Source organism: Oncorhynchus masou, chromosome 5 (genome assembly GCF_036934945.1).
Source record: "Oncorhynchus masou masou isolate Uvic2021 chromosome 5, UVic_Omas_1.1, whole genome shotgun sequence".
NCBI classification, from domain to species: Eukaryota; Metazoa; Chordata; class Actinopteri; order Salmoniformes; family Salmonidae; genus Oncorhynchus; species Oncorhynchus masou.
This window is the reverse complement of record NC_088216.1, coordinates 69,332,711-69,354,154: the sequence shown is the minus strand read 5'-3', so window position 1 is coordinate 69,354,154 and position 21,444 is coordinate 69,332,711. Positions and strand designations below refer to the sequence as shown.

The following is a 21,444-nucleotide window of genomic DNA, read 5'->3' as shown; positions in this document are numbered from 1 at the left end:
GTTAATGTGTGGGACAGAGTAAAAAGAAGATGGGAGGAGGGCGGGTCGGTCATGGAGTATACCGTATTTTAATCCAAATTGGCGAAGGAATTCATTACACCGGATTGCTCTAGGCCAAATACTATTGTGCATGTAGATTTATGTAGCTTGCTTCATCATAGCCCAACAACCCACGATAGCTCAATATGTAGGCTAATATAATCACAATTTGTTTTTTCATAGATTAGATTATTTTGAAGATATATTGCCTCGCCATAGCGCTAAACTAGGCCTACTTTATATGACTTTTATTACAATTCAAAATAACCTGATTGGTTATTGGATTGGTTGAGTGATATTGACCTTCCACTCTCACATAACATTCCATAAGGAACTGTTCTGCTTACTGATTATGAAGTGAAACTGTAGGCCGGATAAACTTTACGACTAAAAGGTTTTTAAGAATGAACACTAGATACCCTCCTCCACAATCCATATCAAAATGGCCAAAGCTAGGATCCGGAATACAAGATAGAGACTGGTTGACGCACCGACCGACATCGTTACGTTGCTCCAGCCTCTATACGTCTATGAAGTTCTTTCTCGTTTTCAGTGGAGAGAAAGGGGGAGTGCAGAGATCGAACAAGTGAAAGGGTTGAAAGGGAGAGAGGTCGCTAAACTGCTTGCCAGTTGACAGAACTCTTGGGAAAGAGCGACATAACTTCTACAGCAGCATCACCAACAAACGCGGATTGATTTTTAGGCAAATCTACCACCTTCATCACTGTGCGCATAACAGGGAAACGTGCTAGAACTACGCGGTGTCAGGCAAGCGAAACGGAGACCCGGTTATACAAGACTGAGTCTCTCATTCTTCCTCTCCCAGACAGAGCAGGACCGAGTCAGTTTGTGTCCATCTAGCCTGTGCATCGCGAAGAACAGGAATCAGCCACTACATATGCAACCATTAAGTGGTAAGAGCTATTCAATATTTACATATGGCATTGTGGTAAATGGAATTATTTAGGATATATGATCCTTGCAATGTTGTTACTGGTTGGGGTGCATATTGCAATAATAGTTGTCCATTAACTGCAATACAATATGCGAGAGAGTAGGCTATCCAAGCTTTATGCCAGTCAAAAATAATGAACGCGCCTATGTATCATTTAAAATATACTACATTATAGGCCGCAGAGAGCCATGGCACGGCACTCGGAATGGACACGGAGTCGTTAGAATGTGAGAAGAACAACATGAAATACAAGCCATCACAATAATGACAACAATAGACTACAATTGGAATGTATTTTATTCAAACAGTTTATCATGTGTTTATCATATAGTTTACCATTCAGAATAATTCGTTACGCAGTTACAGCAGTAGCCTATCTAATCCAATTGTGCTATTATATGATGCGATTATGAGCTGTTTGCATTTCTCTGTCAAATTTATAATTACGACTATCAAACAAGTTTTCCTGGTTTTCTAAACAATATTTTTTATAAGACTAAATAGACCTCAAATAAAATAGTTGAAAAAATGCATTGAGACTGTATAGGCTACTATGCCTACAGCTAGCTCCTTTGAACATTAGTTATTAGGCCTACTGTTTTTTGTAAATACTATGCTATATAAACTAGGAACATAACATAATGTGATACTTCAAACATGAAGTCATCTGGTAGAGCTAACATAGTCCTCCCGAGTCCCCCCAAAATACCTGCCGCGTCATATGAGCAGAAGAAGAGCATCGATTATAATTTGTCCAGATTAAATTCTTAATGGTTTAACAGTGTTATTTATTACATGGTTATTGCGAGTATCCATTTTGGAATGACCTGACTTAGTGTGATCTGATTTACTGTACTAGATGTTCATTAAGTATTTAATAGTTCATCATTTAAAATGTGAAAATGGCTGTGGCCTCGGGTTGTTTTTATGGAATTATGCAGATCCAGATAGGCTAACCAATCAAGGGTGTGAGATCAACATTGGCGTTATATTGACATATGACGATGTATCCACTAATCACCTGTGCTTTCAACCGCATTAACTCCAGTAAACCCCTTTCATCATAAGAAAGGGCAAAAACGTCATGATCTCAGCGCTCGAATAGAAACAGGGGCGGAACTGTTGTCTCGAGCAGGCATATTTATTGCCCCGGTGAGACTGAGATCATCTAATAAAAATGACGCTTTCACTCGAAACTCAACATGTGGCCCCTTACGGTTACTTATCACATAGCAGTCCCTCACATGCCAAAGACTTAAGCATCCCTTTTATGTGTCTGTTTGTGTGTGTGTCTTGTGGTCAACTTCATATAAATCAAAAGTATCACTTGCACCTAATCTAAATAAACGACTCTCAAATTATGTCAAGGCTACCAGTGATTTACAGGAAGCCAACATGTACAGAAGTCCATCCATTAATGGGCCATTATAGCTAGATTTGCCTACTCCGAAAATAGTAGTTTGACTTCTCCAATATTCAGCTGCACCTCAGTGTAATTTATTAAAATAAAACATATAACAACTTCAAAGTAAATGGATGCAGTTTAATGTGAGGGTGAAAAGGCATAGCTTTCACATCTCATTCTGTGTTCCCATGCACTTCCACTAGAATGGGCTGGGTGTTGGGTGCTTGTGTCTCTATAGCCCTTAGTGCCCTGGCTCGATCTAATTACCCATGAGTAAAGGACAATAATGCTTCAGCTGGTTTGTGTCATTCTCCTCTCCCCAGCTCTGCTTATCTTCACAAACCCCTCTGTGGCTCTCACTACCACCCTACTCCCCCCCAGCCCGCTGGAAAATGATAGATGACCAGGAGCAAAGGGAAGAAACAGGTTGAGAAAGGCAAGCTCATTTCATAACAGCACCTGTTAATTATTTGAATTCTCTCTGTAACTCATACACTTACTCTTGTTCAGTAATAACAACCATACCTTAGCAATGGTGGTAGGGTATATCTTCAGCATGTTTCAAAGCTGTCCGCTGCACAGATTCAATCCTACAGCAGAAAAGAAAAAAAACTAGAAATTGACATGGTTTTGCTACTATTGTATTGTCTTTCATAACCATGCCTGTGTTTGCTATTTATTTATTTTACTAGCCAAGTCAGTTAAGAACAAATTCTTATTTTCAATGATGGCCTAGGAACAGTGGGTTAACTGCCTGTTCAGGGGCAGAACAACAGATTTGTACCTTGTCAGCTTGGGGATTCGAACTTGCAACCTTTTGGTTACTAGTCCAACGCTCTAACCACTAGGCTACCCTGCCGCCCCATGTAAAGATAGCCAATTAACATTTATTAGGAATAAAGTCTTTCCCTCAGCTATAGGTACCCTTGCTTACCTCTAAGGGTTCTACCGCTCTAGTAGTATCCCCTGTGAGACAATTCTGCTATGTCCTTGAGAGAGGACCCCCCTGCCCCCAACCCATCATCCCATCCTTTGTTCCAGCACAGATACAAATGGGATTAATGAAGGTATAAATTACAGAGGAGTAAATCCTGTTGAGTAATCCATTTGGCAAACAAGCAAAACAACAATGGAGAAGCTTGCTTGCTGGGCATGACCCACCCAGTCCCAGCCAGACAGCACAATGCTGAGAGGAGCACAGCACTGAGGACAGACAACAACACAGACAGACAGCAGGGGTGAATTACAAACAGTATGCATTAGGGTCTAGGTGTTGTAAAATGATAGGTTTTTCCTGCTCTGATCACTATATAGGGTTTGGTCAAGATGTAAATCAAGAATAATTCATATTTGAAATTTGCGTTGGTACATGACTATTAAATTGATGCATCATAGTTTGAAGAGATCTATTGTGTTGATGCTTATTTTTTTATTTTTTTTAAAGCAGTTGGCATGAAGTTCTGCACTTTTTTCAATGGAATATCTGTAGGGAATATTTATATTATACTTTAGACCTAGCTCAGTGCCATAGAAAACGTTTTTTTTTTTTTTAAATCTATGTCATTAGACCAGCTCAATGAATCGACAGACAGTTATATATAACAGACATTATATATAAAAAAAAACAATTTATTAAGACAAATCTCCTCACTGCTACACCTGTCATTTTCTGTAGCTATATATGTCTCATTTCAGGAGAATGTCTGTATTTGGGTGATTACATAATTAGGGAGACCCCTGGGTGCGTTAAGACCCCCACATACGTTAATTTGTTGGTTTTAGGATTTGACGCACAGAGAGCTGAGCTCATCATGTCATGGCCCTTGGCCAGTGCCAATGACTGAATGTCAAGCTACACACACACACACATTATACAGACATGCTCATATCAAATCCCAAACTGCGCAAATGGCTTTCCTCTAACATTGCGTTAAGCATTCATGCAATCCCTTTTGTCACAGGTTGAGTAGTGTATGTAATTACTTCACATACGCTTGGCCAAAACATCACTGTATTTCTATCAGAATAAGTGAAACTTGGTCCTCGTTGATCTCGAGGCTTTTTTGGAACGATTATAAAGTTCATGCGCTGCTATTTTTTCCCCTTTTCTGTGATGCTGTGACGTCAAGTCGCGGCGTCAGAGAGGCGGTCAGTCTGGGCCCCGAGCTCCCTCCAATTATTGCATGTCAATCACGCACGCACGCACGCACTCTTTATTACAAAAGCCACAATAAAACAATTCATTTTTAATATTCAATATCGTTAAAGCATGGCACGAAATGCCAAATTTTTACCCTGGTGGCTATAAACCAGTATATCTCGACTGACAAATTCATCCTGGATGCATTTCCTTTGGAACAGGTAGGTCCTACATGGCATGTCCATGTAGTGTGTAGCTACAGTTTTTCATCACATTATAATAAAAGGCCACTATACTTGTAAGCCTACATATTATGAGTCTCAGATGCTCAGTTGGTAGGATATAATTGAGTAGGCGTTTGCTTACCTAAGGCATGAGGATTTCTAATCTATACTAAAGTAAATCACATATATACCTAGATATTAGTCTTTGGGTAGGCTACGCAAATGGAGCAATTATAGGACAAAGCCTAACTGGTTATATTTATTTTTTATGTAACCTTTATTAACTAGGCAAGTAAGTTAAGAACAAATTCTTATTTACAATGATGGCCTACCAAAAGGCAAAATGCTTCCTGCGGGGATGGGGGCCTGGGATTAAAACATCTAAAACAATATAAATACAGGAAAAACACACATCACAACAAGAGAGACAACACAACACTACATAAAGAGAGACCTAAAGACAACAACATAGCAAGGCAGCAAAACATGACAACACAGCATGGTAGCAACACAACATAACAACAACATGTTAGCAACACAACATGGTAGAAGCACAAAACATGGTACAAACATTATTGGGCACAGTCAACAGCACAAAGGGCAAGAAGGTAGACACGACAATACATCACACAAAGCAGCCACAACTGTCAGTAAGTGTCCATGATTGGGTCTTTGAATGAAGAGATTGAGATAAAACTGTCCAGTTTGAGTGTTTGTTGCAGCTCGTTCCAGTCGCTAGCTGCAGCGAACTGAAAAGTAACAGGCGGCACTCTTGTCTTTCTGCCTGAGTTGGGCAAGCCAACTTGTTTTAGCCCACGAGGAGATTGTAAACAAGAATGAACAAAGTGCCGCTAATGGTCACCAGTTGGTTTTACGCAAGTGAGGCCTGACGCCCTGTCTGCACCACCAAGTGAGAAAAAGGCGCTATTACCATGCCAATAGTGTTTGATCGCCCTATTTCTGAGACAAAACCAGTGTTTTCACAAGAAGAATGTTGTGACTACTAATTAAAGACAATTAGGCGTTCACAACATCGGCCCCACTTTCGAGGTTATAAAACGCCTCCAACCATATTAATCCTAGAGGTGCTGAAAGTTGTATTTATTTGCATTGCAGTCTCATGTGAAAACTCACACCTGTAATGGTTGTTGTTCTACGTAACATTTACATGATTGGCATATATAATATTTGTAAAGTTTGTCCAACCTGCCGATGCAGTTCCCCAGGGCATATGCGTAAAACAAACCACTTTATTCATGAAATACAGAATAAAAACCAACAGTGCTTAACTAAAATACCCATAATTATGTTATGATGTCTGATAGCATTTATATTAGCCCACTAAACCTGTAGATTAGAACATCTAATCATGGTTGGTTTAATTTAATTAGCCAATTCAAAATAGCATTGGCATTCACTTCAAATTCAAGCTTATAGTATTATGATGCGTTCTCTAAACGTGGTATAGGCAAGGTTAAGCAATGTAATTGACTGCTCTAGAACTTGATAGGTTTACATTTTATAGTTACAATTTGCCTCCATCTTGGCTGTCCACTTCTTGAGTGTTGTTAGAAGAAGACCTTATCAGAGCCCAATTGCTCATTTGTGAGTTTCACGAGAGAGAAAAAGACCCCCAAGAAATTACAACGCTGATTGATATGTCTTTTAGTTTTTTGGTCCCGAGCATTACTGTTTCCACAGCAGAATGGAAATTGAAAGAGCTGGGATACATGAGCCAATTGTAGCTGTACTGATCTGTGGTTGGCTTACAGGAGGTCACTGCTAACGGGTGACTCCGCCCCGGCTCGCTTGATATTGAATTTACTGGCGCCAGTCGCATCAGTACAGCCACATTTCATTAATGAGCGTGCGCCCGGGTACCTCACGGATCAGGCTTTTCAGAGATTAAAATGTGTTTGAACAGCTGATCGTAGTTATAGATCAAACTTTCACCAGGTATATTCACAATAAGTTTTTTTTAACGGAATAAGATTGGATGCAAAAAACAGAAACTTGCAGCAATGTTTTTTTTTACTATTTAAAAAAATTATACATATGAATGAGTAGGCTACATTTGTGACGGAAGCTGTTTGTAAAGGGCTTCAGTGGTAGACTAGCCTATCTATACAATCAATGTTCCTCGGAGGACTGAACATATATGGATAACAACAATCTCTTATCTTTTGCATACATCCCTGAAGGAGTTCTACAAAATGGGCTGGCACCACCTTGTGTATTAAATTGGAGCATTTTGTTTTGTTTCATTGCAGGTGTCAGTAAGAGCCAAGACGGATCAAGGTATCTATATCTGAAGCAAATCAACTACAAGGAGAGTGTGCAGAAAACCAATATCACAACTGCATCACTACGTCCATCCTTTTCTCCACACTTCGGGACTGTTTAAAAGTGCTTGATCCAGGAGAAGAACCACAGAAAGATAATTTGTATTTTGAGTAAAGTAGGCTACGGCGTTTTGGTTATATCTTGGATAAGGAGATCGAAGACTTAGTTATGGAAGTCGCAGCTGATCAATCTCGTTGGATGGCGCATCACCACGCGGTGTTGAATGGGCAGCACCTGGACTCGCATCACCACAGCCTGACCCACAACTACATGGAGCCCATGGCGCCGCTTTTGCCCCCGGACGAGGTGGACGTGTTTTTGAACCACTTGGACTCTCAGGGGAACCCCTACTATGCCAATTCCCGGGCTAGGGTTACATACAGCCAGACACATGGTAAGACGCGCTCAGCCTTGTGACTAAACTGTATTTGTGTTCTAGTCAAGTCTGCTTTAAAGCTGTAGGTAATTGCGAGAGTGTGCGAGTTACAATACGATTACATGTTTCCTTCAACCCAGCCTGTTGCTTTCAAACTCATTGATGGTAGGCCTATATTATTGCCATGCCATAAATGTTTCAAACTCATTGATGGTAGGCCTATATTATTGCCATGCCATAAATGGTTATGTGTGATGCGCAAAGCCCTTTGACACAGAAAACGACGCCGGACCAGTTAAAAGTCGCCATAACAGTCCCTTATGGGACTTTTATTTCTTTTTTTTAATCCTAGGACATTTTGTTATTTTTTTCCCTTTCACGCGTAAGCCTATATGTGAATTAAATCACTCTAATCACACATCTATGTCCATAAACGTGTAGCCTAGGTTTATATGTATCTGACATACGGCATGGAATCATAAAATGAGAATTTCAAGCAATAAATAGCAAGAGGAAAGGGAAGTATGTCATTTAACCCCTCTCTGTTGGGCCAGGGGTTTCTAGAAAAGTGGAGAGAGAGGCACTTCCGGATATAATATAAAAAAGCGCAAAATTGCTAATAACATTCTTTAGCCCAAGTTCTGGAACTTGAGCGACGACCAGGCAATGGCCATAGGCAAATAGCAGTTCAATCAAGGCCTCTACAAAGGTCCGATTTTCTCCTCGTGGATTTTTTTCCTTCTCAGTTAGGCCTACATGCTTTCGGCAATAAGCATGAACATTTAAATTAGTAAATATGTTGTATAGGCTATGGCACGGGGCTGTAGCCTAACTCTTGTTTTAGCTTTGGCTGGTGATTGTAAAATGACGTGGGGTTAAGTTAGTGCCCTGTAGGCTATTTGATTAACTTTTACACTGTGAAAAGGATAACTCGATGTCGAGTTTAAATAGTTTGGAGTTTGCATCAACAGGTGAAGAGACAGCACTTTTACGCATTCTGGGAGAACTGGACCAATCGCTTTCGATTAGTAAAAATTCATAATAGCTTATTTCTATTTCCAGCTCGCCTTGGGAGTCAGGTTTGCCGGCCACACCTCATCCACAGCCCTGGCATTCCGTGGCTGGATAGCGGGAAGGCGGCCATCTCTGCTGCCCACCACCATAACGCATGGGCAGTCAGCCATTTCAGCAAGCCCGGACTGCATCCTGCTAGCTCTGGCTACCCTTGCAGTAGTAGCTCCAATTCTGCTCCCGTGTCTTCCCTCACCCCTGCGTCCCACTCCAGCCCGCACCATCTCTACAGTTTCCCTCCTACGCCTCCCAAAGACGTGTCCCCGGACCCCGGCCCTACTTCTCCAAACTCCAACTCTGCGAGAATGGACGAAAAGGAGTCCATAAAGTACCAAGTGTCACTCGCAGACGGAATGAAAATGGAGGGTTGCAGTCCTTTGCGCAACAGCCTGGCTTCGATGAGTGCCCAAACACCCGCAACGCACCTCCCTATCCCGACCTACCCATACTCTCTACCAACACCACACGAGTACGGCAGCAGCCTCTTCCACCCCGGTAGCCTGCTGGGCGGATCTTCATCCAGCTTTACGCCGAAGTGCAAAAGCAAAGCCCGGTCATGCTCAGGTGAGTTTCATAACTCCATTCCAAAAGTTACCATGTGCCGAAAGAGTTTGGTATAATTATGTAAGTTTAAGATACCAATATCTGGGCCTGCATGTTTAACGATATAAACTCGGCCTATAGTTTTGTCGAAACGCTTTGGAAGTGCATCGATTTCTGTCAGGGCACATACAATAATTAACATACTTTAAATTGATTTTTACTTGTAGGGCTATAAATGTTTATTTTATCTTGCAATAGTTTGGGTGGTCCATCCAGTATGTGTTTCGCTGTCAAACGGTTGGTTGCTGTAATAGTTTATTCAGGTTATTTTACCGGCAGCGTTTCTCCTCAAACCTGTTTCAGCGACTCTTATCTGTTCCATCGCATACGTCACCACTTGTAAACATCATCCACTTAACAGGGTCACTTAATGGGAATCTAACATGAAACGACTAATCAGGGTCACCGATTACAACGCAAATATTCAGGACCAGTTTGAACATGACGACACGTTTTGGAGTCGAGGCAAAGAGATGATAATCTAAAGTTAACAGTCACCAAAATAGAAATAGGGAATTCAACGTGAAAATGTATTTTCTCATGGATTATTTGGCTTATAGTAGGATATAGTATTTTTAAGAGCGTGCTGAATATAATAATATTTCAGTAGAAAATGTAATAAGGCTTAGCTATTGTGCATGTTCTATCATGAGTGCTAAGTGGCCTAAGCCTATAGTCATTATTTTGCTACTATTTTTAACCATATTCAAAGTGGACGTTTTTATGTTTATTTGGTTTAGATGCTGAACATATATCCCACCAATGTCCTTGTTTGGCAGAAGTGTTCACTTCCAGTTGTTTTCTTTTAGAGTAGTTATTTATTACACTTAAAATGCAGGAGTCACGACGCTCTGGCTCCGACCATATCCTGTAGCCTATACTTCTGAGTGAACAAACCCCTGCCCATTGCACCGTGGGGATGCGCCGTCACAGGCGACAGAGCCCTGCTGTTTGTGTTTTTAAGCATGGCCTTGGCCCAGTGCGCTGTGATGGTGAGAAGGAATGAAACCCATGGTTAAGGTAGCCTACTCTAGTTGAGAGGATGATTATAACACTAGCGGTAATGACCACATGAATCACAACAGTCATAATACATATTTATAATTGATAATAACAATATTGTGATACTGTAATAATAGCCGCTACTCGTATAAAAGTTTAAGATTTTCCAAAGAGCACATCACCTTCAGAGAAATTAATACAAATACTAGACAATGAATTAGATAGTTAATCAAGACATCAAATGAGCTCATAGGGAGACATTTATTATTGCAACAACTGTCTTCATTTAGATGATCACCTGAGCTCAATCTGACAGATGCTTAGTAGTTCAATACTTTGTGAATGGTAGATTGGTTATGCAAATATTTTAATTCAAACACTTCACACATTTTTAAGGGGATTATTTAATGCAAGAAAAGCCTACTGTTATGTGAGTTACTCTCCTAAATCAGTAACTATAAGGCCTGCCATTAGCTACTCTTATCTGTCAGTCCCATCTGATGTAGCAGTGATTGATTTTTGTATGAAATGGCCACAATGACATTTCAGCAGTCAGCACATACCTTAAGACAGTGTTGTTTCCTGTTTAAATAACCTCAAAACAGCCCTCTCCGCTCACCTACCTACCTCTTCTCTCAAAGGGCAATGGCCTCACACTCCCTATACTCTTGGCCAGTGCGATCTCAGTGTTCTCTCCCTGTGGAACCTCCCCAAATTACACAACAATTCAACAGCTTTAGCATTTGTGGAGCTGGAAGGTGATGTTGTATTGTTGTATTGATACTGGTGCCTCTGCTGGACTGGGAGAGAGAGTCAAACACTCAGAATACACTTCAAAGTGAACACTGCCATTGTCCAGAGCAGATCCCTCTCTCAGGTTTCGGTGGGACTGTGGGTGTCGTGGACATTATATTAAGACATGATGCGCCAGCAACCTCCCAATTTACTGAGCCTGTCCATTAAACGAAGTGAAACTGAGAGGAGGAGAGTGAACGCCCATTTGTTCTCTGCAGCTGAAGATGTAGAAGTGGGTGAAAAGGCTTGAGCACATAATACTACAGAGGAGGAAAACACAATCAGGGGCACCACTAAATGGGTCACAGTTGCTGTCAGGTACACAAACCTAACAATGAACACATTTTGTAAACAAATGTAAAGGGCACGAGTAAAGGGAAAAAGAGAAACTGGGTTGATATAAAGTGATACTGAGCTATATTATGGGATTCTATTTGGTTGAGACCACAGTGTGGTCAGGCCCACATTTAATACTACCACCAGCAGCACACACTTCTGTTTCCTATCATGTCTGTCTGCTAAGCTGATGAATTATGTAGCTCTAATTTGATGGTGTCTCACATTCATCTGTTTGGACACCTTTGGACACGTCCTGGCTGTCTCTGGGCTTCCGAACTTGGATCACTTTACATACAGGTGTCTGTATCCATGGAGATTCGCCCTGAATCAAGCTGTACAAATGACAGTCATATGGATTGTCCTTGACCGGTACACCTGCACACTGTCCTCGAGGGGGGGGGGCACTAAGACTTCATATTACACTACTAATGAAAAGTGGCTCCAATAGGCTCATTAGTACCTGTCTGTCCTCCTTGGTCCTGACGACTATTGTCTTTAATGTGAATCTGTTACAGTTTAGCTTTTGATGGAGTGTGAACTTTTTAATTATATAAATTTCCCTTTGTCTTCCCTCCACTTGAATTCTGCTCAGAGGGGCGCGAGTGTGTCAACTGCGGTGCCACCTCCACCCCCCTGTGGCGGCGGGATGGGACGGGTCACTACCTGTGCAACGCTTGCGGCCTGTACCACAAGATGAATGGCCAGAACAGACCTCTCATCAAGCCCAAACGCAGACTGGTGAGTCCCCGTCTCTCTCCTGTCTACCCCTCCACATCTGAGAAAGGGGGCCCAAATAGAGCATGAAGCAGGTACCGCCAGGACAATTCCAGGAAAGTTATATTTTCCCTATGATCTTCCTGGAATTGTTTGTCCCTCTCACCCCCTGCTGATCCCCTACACCGCCTGTTACAATACTGCTACTATTGCCATTGTTACTGCTATTATTATTGCTGGTACTTTTGATACTGTCACTGATACCAATGCCCATGCTGCTTTAGTTATCACCACACCGGAGTGAGTGAAAAACAGTGCACACACACAAACACTTTGTCCAGTGTTCTGCACAGGCATTTAGGAGTAAAGAGTATTCCAAGCTGTTATTTTTAATGCACATACACTTTTATAGATATTTGTTTGTCTCAGACCAAAGTATTATTGTACGTTTAATGTTCAATATTAATAATCATGATGAGTTGTTTAGTTATCATTACAAGTTATTTAAAACAAATATATATATTGGTTCCTGCTTATTTTGAAATTGTTTTATTTCTTTCATTTTGTATTCAGAACTCTGATTAGGAATCATAACTTTGATTCTATAGGATAGCCTTACTCCCTGGTGTAGTGGGGCCAAGAGGAGTGGGTATTTTACTTCCTATTATGAGGCATGTCTTACCTTGCTTCAAAGTAGCCTAGCCAAAATTCAACCATAGAAATGTTGATCGAAATATTTAATGAACACATCCTCATGCACTCTAACATTCTATCGGTTTTCAAATTAACTTTCTTTCAATTTCTAGCAGCCAAAGGCATTATCCTAGTCATTTTAGCAACCAATGATAGTTGTTCCATCTTAAGATCTCCCCCTTTCTCCATTTTTCATGTGCTTTGCAAATTTCATTTTCAACATTTGCATGTAGCCTCCACTACATCACTAATTTGGCATTTTCAGTCTTACCATCTCAAAGTTTTAAAAGATTTTCAAGTTTCCCAAAAGTACATTTTGAGAAGTAATTAAGGCTAATTTCAATGCCAGTTCAAGGTGCAATCCAACTCCTGGATAGCTCCAAAAAAATGTGGGCTAAACATTAAAAGCAGTAGATTTAGGGCTCTACTCAATCCATATGTAAGTTCAGCATTATAAGTTACAGCTTGATTGAGATTTAAAGGCAGTGTTCCACCCCTTAGCAGAGACCACATTTATGGTAAATCTGCATTTAAACACAATCTGTAAAGCTTCAGCAATACAGACTGAATAGAGCCCTTAGATTGATCTAATCTTTAAATTAGTTAGTTCAATTTTACAAGAAAATTGTTTTACTATATTTTGCTTCTATAAATTACTTTTTCTAGCTTCTGTTTTCCTCAGCTAAACAGGTTCATGAATCATGATCAGTAGGTGTTTTACTTGCTGCACCTCGTTTATGTAGGCCTATAGGCTTAATCTGAATAGTTTAGTTCTGATTAGACATTCCATTTATTTCACATAATTAAATCATATGCTACTATAGGCCTACATCATATACATGTTTCAATCAATAACTTATACCTTAATATCTAATTAAATCTGTACTTAGACAGTTATTCTTACACTTATACTCCTCCAGTCATGCAGTGCCAAAGACACATTAGTTGGATAACCTAATTGTAGCCCAGTTCACTCGTGTTTTTAATGTATGTGTGTAGCCTAACCCATGTGGTTGCCTTGAAATCAATCATTCAAAATGTTCAACAAATTGAAATGGTTGTTTGCTTTACCATTGCTATCTTCCATTGAGCTAAATGTAATGGGATGGTGAGCATGGTGAATAGGGTGGGATTATATTTGAATATGTTTTGAATAACTGTCTTTCTGAAATACATTGTTTCTTACTGTATTAGCAACATTGTCAGCATTAGTGGGACGAGTATAACTCATTTTAGCGCAGCTCAGTGTAAATAAAGCTTCTGCATTTTTCTCCTTGGCTGTGCGCCTCTGCCGAGTTCCTCCGATGAGAAGTCCATTACATTTTCCATGGGTCGGTCTGTGGTCGCAGCTTTGCATTTTCAGCTCAAGTGTTTTCAGAGTTCAGTTCAAAGGGCATCCAGTTGTTTCCTATCCGGATATCTGCCCGGCCCGATAAGGAAGCCAGGTTCCCCGGTGTTTCCGCCTTCAACAAACCCTGCTGCATTTTTCAGGCCAGACTTTGACATATACTGTAAAGCGATTATCACAGCACTGTAGGAACCAGTTATGTGTGTGTGGAGAGAGAAAACGTGAGGGGGGGGGTCGGAAAATAAATGGATTGTTTGTCATGCTGGGTAAGCAGTGGCGCAAGCTTTATGTGTTGGAATGCGAAGTGTTTTTTGTTGTCGTTTTTCTTTTTCTCTTTTTTTTACATTCCGTGCGTCGCCACCGTTGTTTTTATTGGGGATGTTTTGAATGAACAACTATGATATGATACAATCTTAAATGAATGAAAAGAAAAACACACATGCAGAATCATGGCTATATAGTTATTGTATTCTGAGTTTAAATGTTTCTTATTATGTGTGAAGAATTGATCTGTAATGGACACAAAGCTCATCGGCAGACAGGGCCCTGGTATTGTAGATGTCTTAGTTCGGGTCGTTTGATTCTCTGGATCAAGGGAGAATCATGCAAAAAGACGGCATACATTATTAATGTGCCCTATCTATTTTTTTAATTAAATGAAATATGACAGCAGTAATTGGTAAAAGATAGAAACAACGCATTTAACTAGAAACAGCTTTTGCAGCATTGCACAAATTGAAAAATTGAATTAAGCTTGTATAGATCACAGAATATATTCAATTAAATCAATACAGATGTGACTCCCTTTAAGCAATTTCATGAGTCTAACTGGCGCTGTCTTTGATGTTATTTGTGGATGCAGCCCTGAGAAGAGGTTGGTTGGAGAATAGCCTACACAGCAACACAAAGTCATTATACTCATCACCCTAAAAGATACATGGGAAGATATTTACCGAAGAGAATGTTTTATTCTGTTGTTCAATGCATGATACTAGTTGATATGGGTAGATCTGGTGGAACATTACAGTAGGCTTTTAAAACCAGTGGTTTTAAGTTCTAAACTCAGAAATGTCCTATAAATCCCAAACGAACATTTGAAATGTAGCCGCCTTTGGCTATGCCTAAATCGTCACGGTAGTTAATTTCAATAATCGTATTCATGTCATGTTCACTTCCCTCGTTGACCTCTGTTGCCTAATACAATGATCAAATCAGCTAACATTTGAATGTCTTTATTCATAATGTATTAACAGAATGCGTTCTTCTCCTCCCCAGTCCGCTGCGAGACGAGCCGGCACCTGCTGCGCTAACTGTCAGACCACCACCACCACCCTTTGGAGGCGCAACGGCAATGGCGACCCGGTGTGCAACGCCTGCGGGCTCTACTACAAACTGCACAACGTAAGTAGCCTGACCGCTTACATAGAAACTGGGGGGTGAGCTGGTCAAGTAGGCGGACAGCTTGTATGGATTGAGGAGCCGGGGAGAAAGGGGCTGTGGATGCAAAGTCTGCTTTTCCTGTCAAGCAGAACCCGCCAGTCGTTTTTTCTTTTTATTAATCCATCTTTGTTTCAATGGGGGGTGTTACTCCCAGGAGAGGCTGGAGGGTGGGACTGTCATTCAGGGTAAAGGCGTCAGTTATATTGATGCCAACTTGTCTGAGAGTAGCCCTTTCAGGTTCAGCGTGGCTTCCAGTCCTCATGTATTCATGTTCAGTCAGAGGATTCTATTAATTTTAAAGACAAAAGTGGAAAAATGCTCATGCCTTTTAATGTGGCTTGGTTATCCAATGTCTGTTAAATCTGTTCCACAATATTTATGGCACATCAGAATTTTTTCTCATGTTTATTAAAAAGGCATAGTTGTTTAGATTTTTCTAAATTATCCACAATTACAAACGAAGCTTGACAAAGTTGATTATAAAAGGATTGAGAGTGCAAGAACATGTCCAATGACTAAATAATTTAGTTCTGGACAGTTTTTTAAAACAAGAAACAGGTATTTGACATGATATTGAAACCCACAAAATATCAATATGAAGTCTACTCCAATAGCCTACTCCAGGCTTGTCTGGCTTCTCCTTAGCTAACATCCCTTCTCCCTGGCTCTCCACAGGTCAACAGGCCAATGACCATGAAGAAAGAGGGCATCCAGACACGCAACCGCAAAATGTCCAGCAAGTCCAAGAGGGGCAAGCGTTCCGGAGATGGCTACGATGAGCTGTCCAAATGCATGCATGACAGGTCTTCTCCCTTTGGGGGTGGCCCCGGCCTGGCTGGACACATGACCCACATGGGCCACCTTCCCCCCTTCAGCCACTCCGGACACATGCTGCCAACTCCCATGCCCATCCATCACCCCTCCTTCAGCCATCCCCACCACTCAGGTCGGTCGCCGGCCTGGGCTGAGCACTGAAGCCTCCTGAAGCCCCTGCATCAGGCCTTGCCACCACTACCACCCCTCCAACTCCATCACCACCACTACTGTGGGACAACATAAAGAGGACTGCGTCTGTTTTTAGAAGGGTAATAGTAATGGGGATCAACTGTCAGTAGGACATTGTTTTGCCTGGCCTCATTGAGAGATTGATGAAGAGGAGACGTGACTGAAGGTAGAGAGAAAGTGAGAGGGTGAAGAGGAATGTGGGTATGCTAAGTTGCCCCCTTCAAGTGTGTGGAAGACGAAGACGCATTGGTGCGAATGGGGACATTCATGGTTCTTTTGCCTTTTTTCTACTAAGTCACTTTGGTACCCCCCCCCCCCCCCCCTCCCACCCTATCAGAGAAGAGATAGGGGAACCACTGCTTTCCCCTCTTAACCCCCCCCCCCCACTGACTGGCTGCTGTGGACAGACTGTTGATACCGTAGGAATGAAAGACTTTCTGACCCAGCCGCCCCACACACAAACACCACTGACCCCTCATCCCTCACATGCTGGAATACACACCACCCACCTGGTCCCCTATTTTTAACAGATTTTATTGAAAAAATAAGCAAGCAAACAGAGCAACTATTGTTGTTATAATTGCTGTTATTATTATTGTTATGATAATTTATTTTCACTCTTTTTGCTTCAGAAAACATGACTTATCTTAGACAAGACATTGTTCCTGAGCTGTACTTGTTTATCATTTTTCCATCTCACAACATTAAGGAAATAAAGTTTGAATAATAAATGATGAGTCCTTGAAACTGATTATTGAAATGTATACATTTCTCTGTTTCTCAGTGTTTCTTTCAGTCTCTCTCTTTCATATACACATTTAAAATTGCCTTAAAGGAACATTTCACCCAAAAACTATCTTTGGTATTTGTTTCATTAATCCATTGTTGACATAGTCCCAAAATGTTTTGCATGTCAGAAATCAAGTTTTCAAGATAAATATCAAAATACCAAAACGCAACTGCCATATTTCTGTATTTATAAAATTATATACAGTATCTTGAAAACTTGATTGCTGACATGCAAAATATTTTGGAACTATCAACAATGGACTAACAAAACAAATACCAAAATATATTTGTGAAAAGGGCTTGATTCCAGCTCTATTTCTAAGTGATATCAGATGTAATGAAGCCAGCTCTATGTTCCCCAAAGCGTGGTAATGGTTTTGTTGGGCTCCTCGCCTGAGTGATGTGCTGCTGTTTATAGAAGGCCTCTTTGTGGAGCTCAGGCCCCAGGGTGCACCACTGTGACCCAGACAGCAGGCTCCAAACCCAGGGTGAGCACAGGGTGCCCACGTCACACACGCACACAGTCACACACTAGTCTTTCCTGACGTGCACACATGTTCTTGAACACAAATACACATTTTCATTTGATTCCTCCCTTATTTCCATTCCTTGTGTCCCTCTTCCCTGCATCTCCCAGAATGCACCTCTCTGGGTCATGGTGCGTTGATTAGAGTGAGAGGAAGGACAGCAGGTCTTTAGTGGGAGAGAAAAGAGGAAGGAAAGGCAATCAGGCGACCCGTGAGCAAACACGTGGGGGGCTGTTTGGACCCCTCACAGACAGATGTTCTCGCAGCTGAGGACTGCAGGAAATTCTCTCTCTCCCCTTCCCTCCCTTCCTCCCTCCCTCCCTCCCCTGATGAAACCAAGATTCAACTCTTTGGCCTGAATGCCAAGCATCACGTCTGGAGGAAACCTGGCACCATCCCTACGATGAAGCATGTTGGTGGCAGCATCATGCTGTGGGGATGTTTTCAGTGGTAGGGACTGGGAGACTTGTCAGGATCAAGGCAACGGTGAATGGAGAGAGATCCTTGATGAAAACCTGCTCCAGAGCTCTCAAGACCTCAGACTGGGGTGAAGGTTTGCCTTTCAACAGGGCAACGACCCAAAGCACACAGCCAACACAACGCAAGAGTGGCTTCGGGACAAGTCTCTGAATGTCCTTGAAAGGCCCAGGCAGAGCCCGGATTTAAACCTAATCAAACATCTCTGGAGAGACCTGAAAATAGCTGTGCAGCAACACTCCCCTTCCAACCTGACAGAGCTTGAGAGGATCTGCAAAGAAGAATGGGAGAAACTCCCCAAATACAGGTGTGCCAAGCTTGTAGCGTCATACCCAAGAAGACTAGGCTGTAATCGCTGCCAAAGGTGTTTCGACAAAGTACAGAGTAAAGGGTCTGAATACTTATGTAATTAGCAAACATTTCTAAAAACATGTTTTTGCTTCGTCATCATGTGGTATTGTGTGTAGGTTGATGAGGAAATAAATCAATTTAATCAATTTTAGAATAAGGCTGAACCTAACAAAATGTGTAAAAAGTCAAGGGCTCTGAATACTTTCCGAAGGCACTGCATGTATTGTGCTATAATAAATCAAGCCCTCTAGCTACAGAAATGTGATCATATATGAATTAATCTAATGTATTGCCTTTATAAATCAAATCAAATTTTATTGGTCACATACACATTGTTAGCAGATGTTATTGCTATTGTAGCGAAATGCTTATGCTTCTACATCCGACAGTGCAGCTGTATCTAACAGGTAATATCTAACAATTACACAACAAAACCTAATACACACAATCTAGTAAAGGAATGGGATAAGAATATGTAAGTATAAAATATATGGATGAGCAGTGACAGAGTGGCTAAGACGCAATAGCTAATATATTGTATATATTGTAGGATACAGTATACACATATGAGATAAGTAATGTGAGATATGTAAAGTGGCATTATTAAAGTGACTAGGGTTCAAGTTATTAAAGTGGCCAATGATATCAAGTCTGAAGGTAGGCAGCCACCTCTTTGTGCTTGTGATGGCTGTTTAACAATCTGATGGCCTTGAGATAGAAGCTGTTTTTCAATCTCTCTGTCCCAGCTTTGATGCACTTGTACTGACCTCACCTTCTGGATGGAACTTGGGTGAACTGGCAGTGGCTCGGGTGGTTATTGTCCTTGATGATCTTTTTTGCCTTCCTGTGACATGGAAAGTGTTGTAAGTGTCCTGGAGGGCAGGTAGTTTCAAATCAAATCAAACTTTATTTGTCACATGCGCCGAATACAAGAGTAGACTTTACTGTGAAATGCTTACTTACAAGCCCTTAACCAACAGTGTAGTTCAAGAAGAGCTAAGAAAATGTTTACCATGTAGAATAAAATAAAAAGTGATAATAAAAAGTAAGAATAAGAATAAGAATAACGAGGCTTTATACAGGGGCACCGGTACCGAGACAGTATGTGGGGGTACAGGACAGTTGACTTAATCTGTACATGCAGGTGGGGGTGAAGTGACTATACATGGATATTAAACAGCGAGTGGTAGCAGTGTACAAAAGGGAGGGGGGAGGGGGGGGGGTTGTGGAGACCCATGCCAAATCTTTTCAGTCTCCTGACAGGGAAAAGGTTTTGTCGTGCCCTCTTCTGTTTGGACCATGATAGTTCATTGGTGATGTGGATACCAAGGAACTTGAAACTCTCGACCCGCTCCACTACACCCCCGTCGATGTTAATGGGGGCCTGTTCGGCCCGCCCTTTCCTGTAGTCCACAATCAGCTCCTTTGTCTTATTCACATTGAGGGAGAGGTTGTTGTCCTGGCACTACACTGCCAGTTCTCTGACCTCCTCCCTACAGGCCGTCTCATCATTGTCGGTGATCAGGCCTACCATTGTTGTTTCATCAGCAAACTTAATGATGGTGTTGGTCGTGTTTGGCCACGCAGTCGTGGGTGAACAGGGAATACAGGAGGGGACTAAGCACACACCCCGGAGGGGCCCCAGTGTTCAGGATCAATGTGGCAGACGTGTTGTTGCCTACTCTTACCAGCTGGAGCGGCCCGTCAAGATGTCCAGGATCCAGTTGCAGAGGGAGGTGTTTAGTCCCAGAGTTCTTAGCTTAGTGATGAGCTTCATGGGCACTATGGTGTTGAATGCTGAGCTGTAGTTAATGAACAACATTCTCACATAGGTGTTCCTTTTTTCTGGTTGAGAAAGGGCAGTGTGGAGTGCGATTGAGATTGCGTCATCTGTGGATCTGTTGGGGCGGTATACAAATTGGAGTGGGTCTAGTGTGTCCGGAAGGATGCTGTTGATGTGAGCCATGACCAGCCATTCAAAGCACTTCATGGCCACTGACATGAGTGCCACGGGGCAGTAATCATTTAGGCAGGTTGCCTTCGCTTCCTTGGGCTCAGGGACTATGGTGGTCTGCTTGAAACATGTAGGTATTACAGACTCGGTCAGGGAAAGTTTGAAAATGTCAGTGAAGACACTTGACAGTTGGCATGCTTTGAGTACACGTCCTGGTAATCCGTCTGGCCCAGTGGCTTTGTGAACCTGTTTAAAGGTTTTGTTCATATCGGCTACCGAGAGCGTTATCACACAGTCACCCAGAACAGCTGGTGGTCTCGTGCATGCTTCAGTGTTGCTTGCCTCGAAGCGACCATGAAAGGCATTTCGCTCGTCTGGTAGGCTCGCGTCACTGGGAAGCTCGCGTCTCGGTTTCCCTTTGTTGTCTGTACTAGTTTTCAATCCCTGCCACATCCGACGAGCGTCAGAGCCGGTGTAGTAGTTTTCCCCCGGTGATGCGTTGCGCAGACCACACCACATTCTGAAGAGCCCTGCGGTTGTGGGTGGTTCAGTTGCCGTACCCGGTGGTGATACAGCCCGACAGGATGCTGTCGATTGTGCCCCTGTAAAAGTTAGTGACGGTTTTCGGTACCTTCTCCACTGCAGTCTCGTCGATGTGGATAGGGGGTGCTCCCTTTGCTTTTTCCTGAAGTCCACAATCATCTCTTTTGTTTTGCTGACATTGAGTGAGAGGTTATTTTCCTGACACCACATGCCGAGGGCCCTCAACCTCCTCCCTGTAGGCTGTAATCAAGCCTACCACTGTTGTGTCGGAAAATCTACTTTGTCTCTATACTGACACTTTGCTTGTTTTA

General features: G+C 42.0%; 1 protein-coding gene across 4 annotated transcripts; it reads left to right on the top strand.

Annotated features, from left to right (window-relative positions):
* Positions 1-518: 518 nt before the first annotated feature.
* LOC135540148 (GATA-binding factor 2-like) lies at positions 519-16,814 on the top strand. 4 transcript variants are annotated; one of them, XM_064966570.1, is made up of 7 exons: positions 519-953; positions 2,723-2,835; positions 7,034-7,500; positions 8,545-9,117; positions 11,873-12,030; positions 15,323-15,448; positions 16,163-16,814. In XM_064966570.1, exons 3-7 carry the CDS (start codon positions 7,275-7,277, stop codon positions 16,460-16,462), a joined length of 1,383 nt encoding a protein of 460 aa, XP_064822642.1. In that variant the 5' UTR covers positions 519-953; positions 2,723-2,835; positions 7,034-7,274; the 3' UTR covers positions 16,463-16,814. The 4 variants fall into 4 exon arrangements, with proteins under 4 accessions (XP_064822642.1, XP_064822643.1, XP_064822641.1 ...); XM_064966571.1 differs by lacking the exon at positions 2,723-2,835; XM_064966569.1 differs by lacking the exons at positions 519-953; positions 2,723-2,835 and adding an exon at positions 6,600-6,719.
* The last annotated feature ends 4,630 nt before the right edge of the window (positions 16,815-21,444 follow it).

Coding starts and splice junctions, on each gene's coding strand:
- LOC135540148 (XM_064966571.1), top strand. CDS start 7,275: ATGGAAGTCGCAGCTGATCAATCTCGTTGGATGGCGCATCACCACGCG. Junction 9,118..11,872: donor CAAAGCCCGGTCATGCTCAG/GTGAGTTTCATA, acceptor TCCCTCCACTTG/AATTCTGCTCAGAGGGGCGC. Junction 15,449..16,162: donor TCTACTACAAACTGCACAAC/GTAAGTAGCCTG, acceptor GGCTCTCCACAG/GTCAACAGGCCAATGACCAT.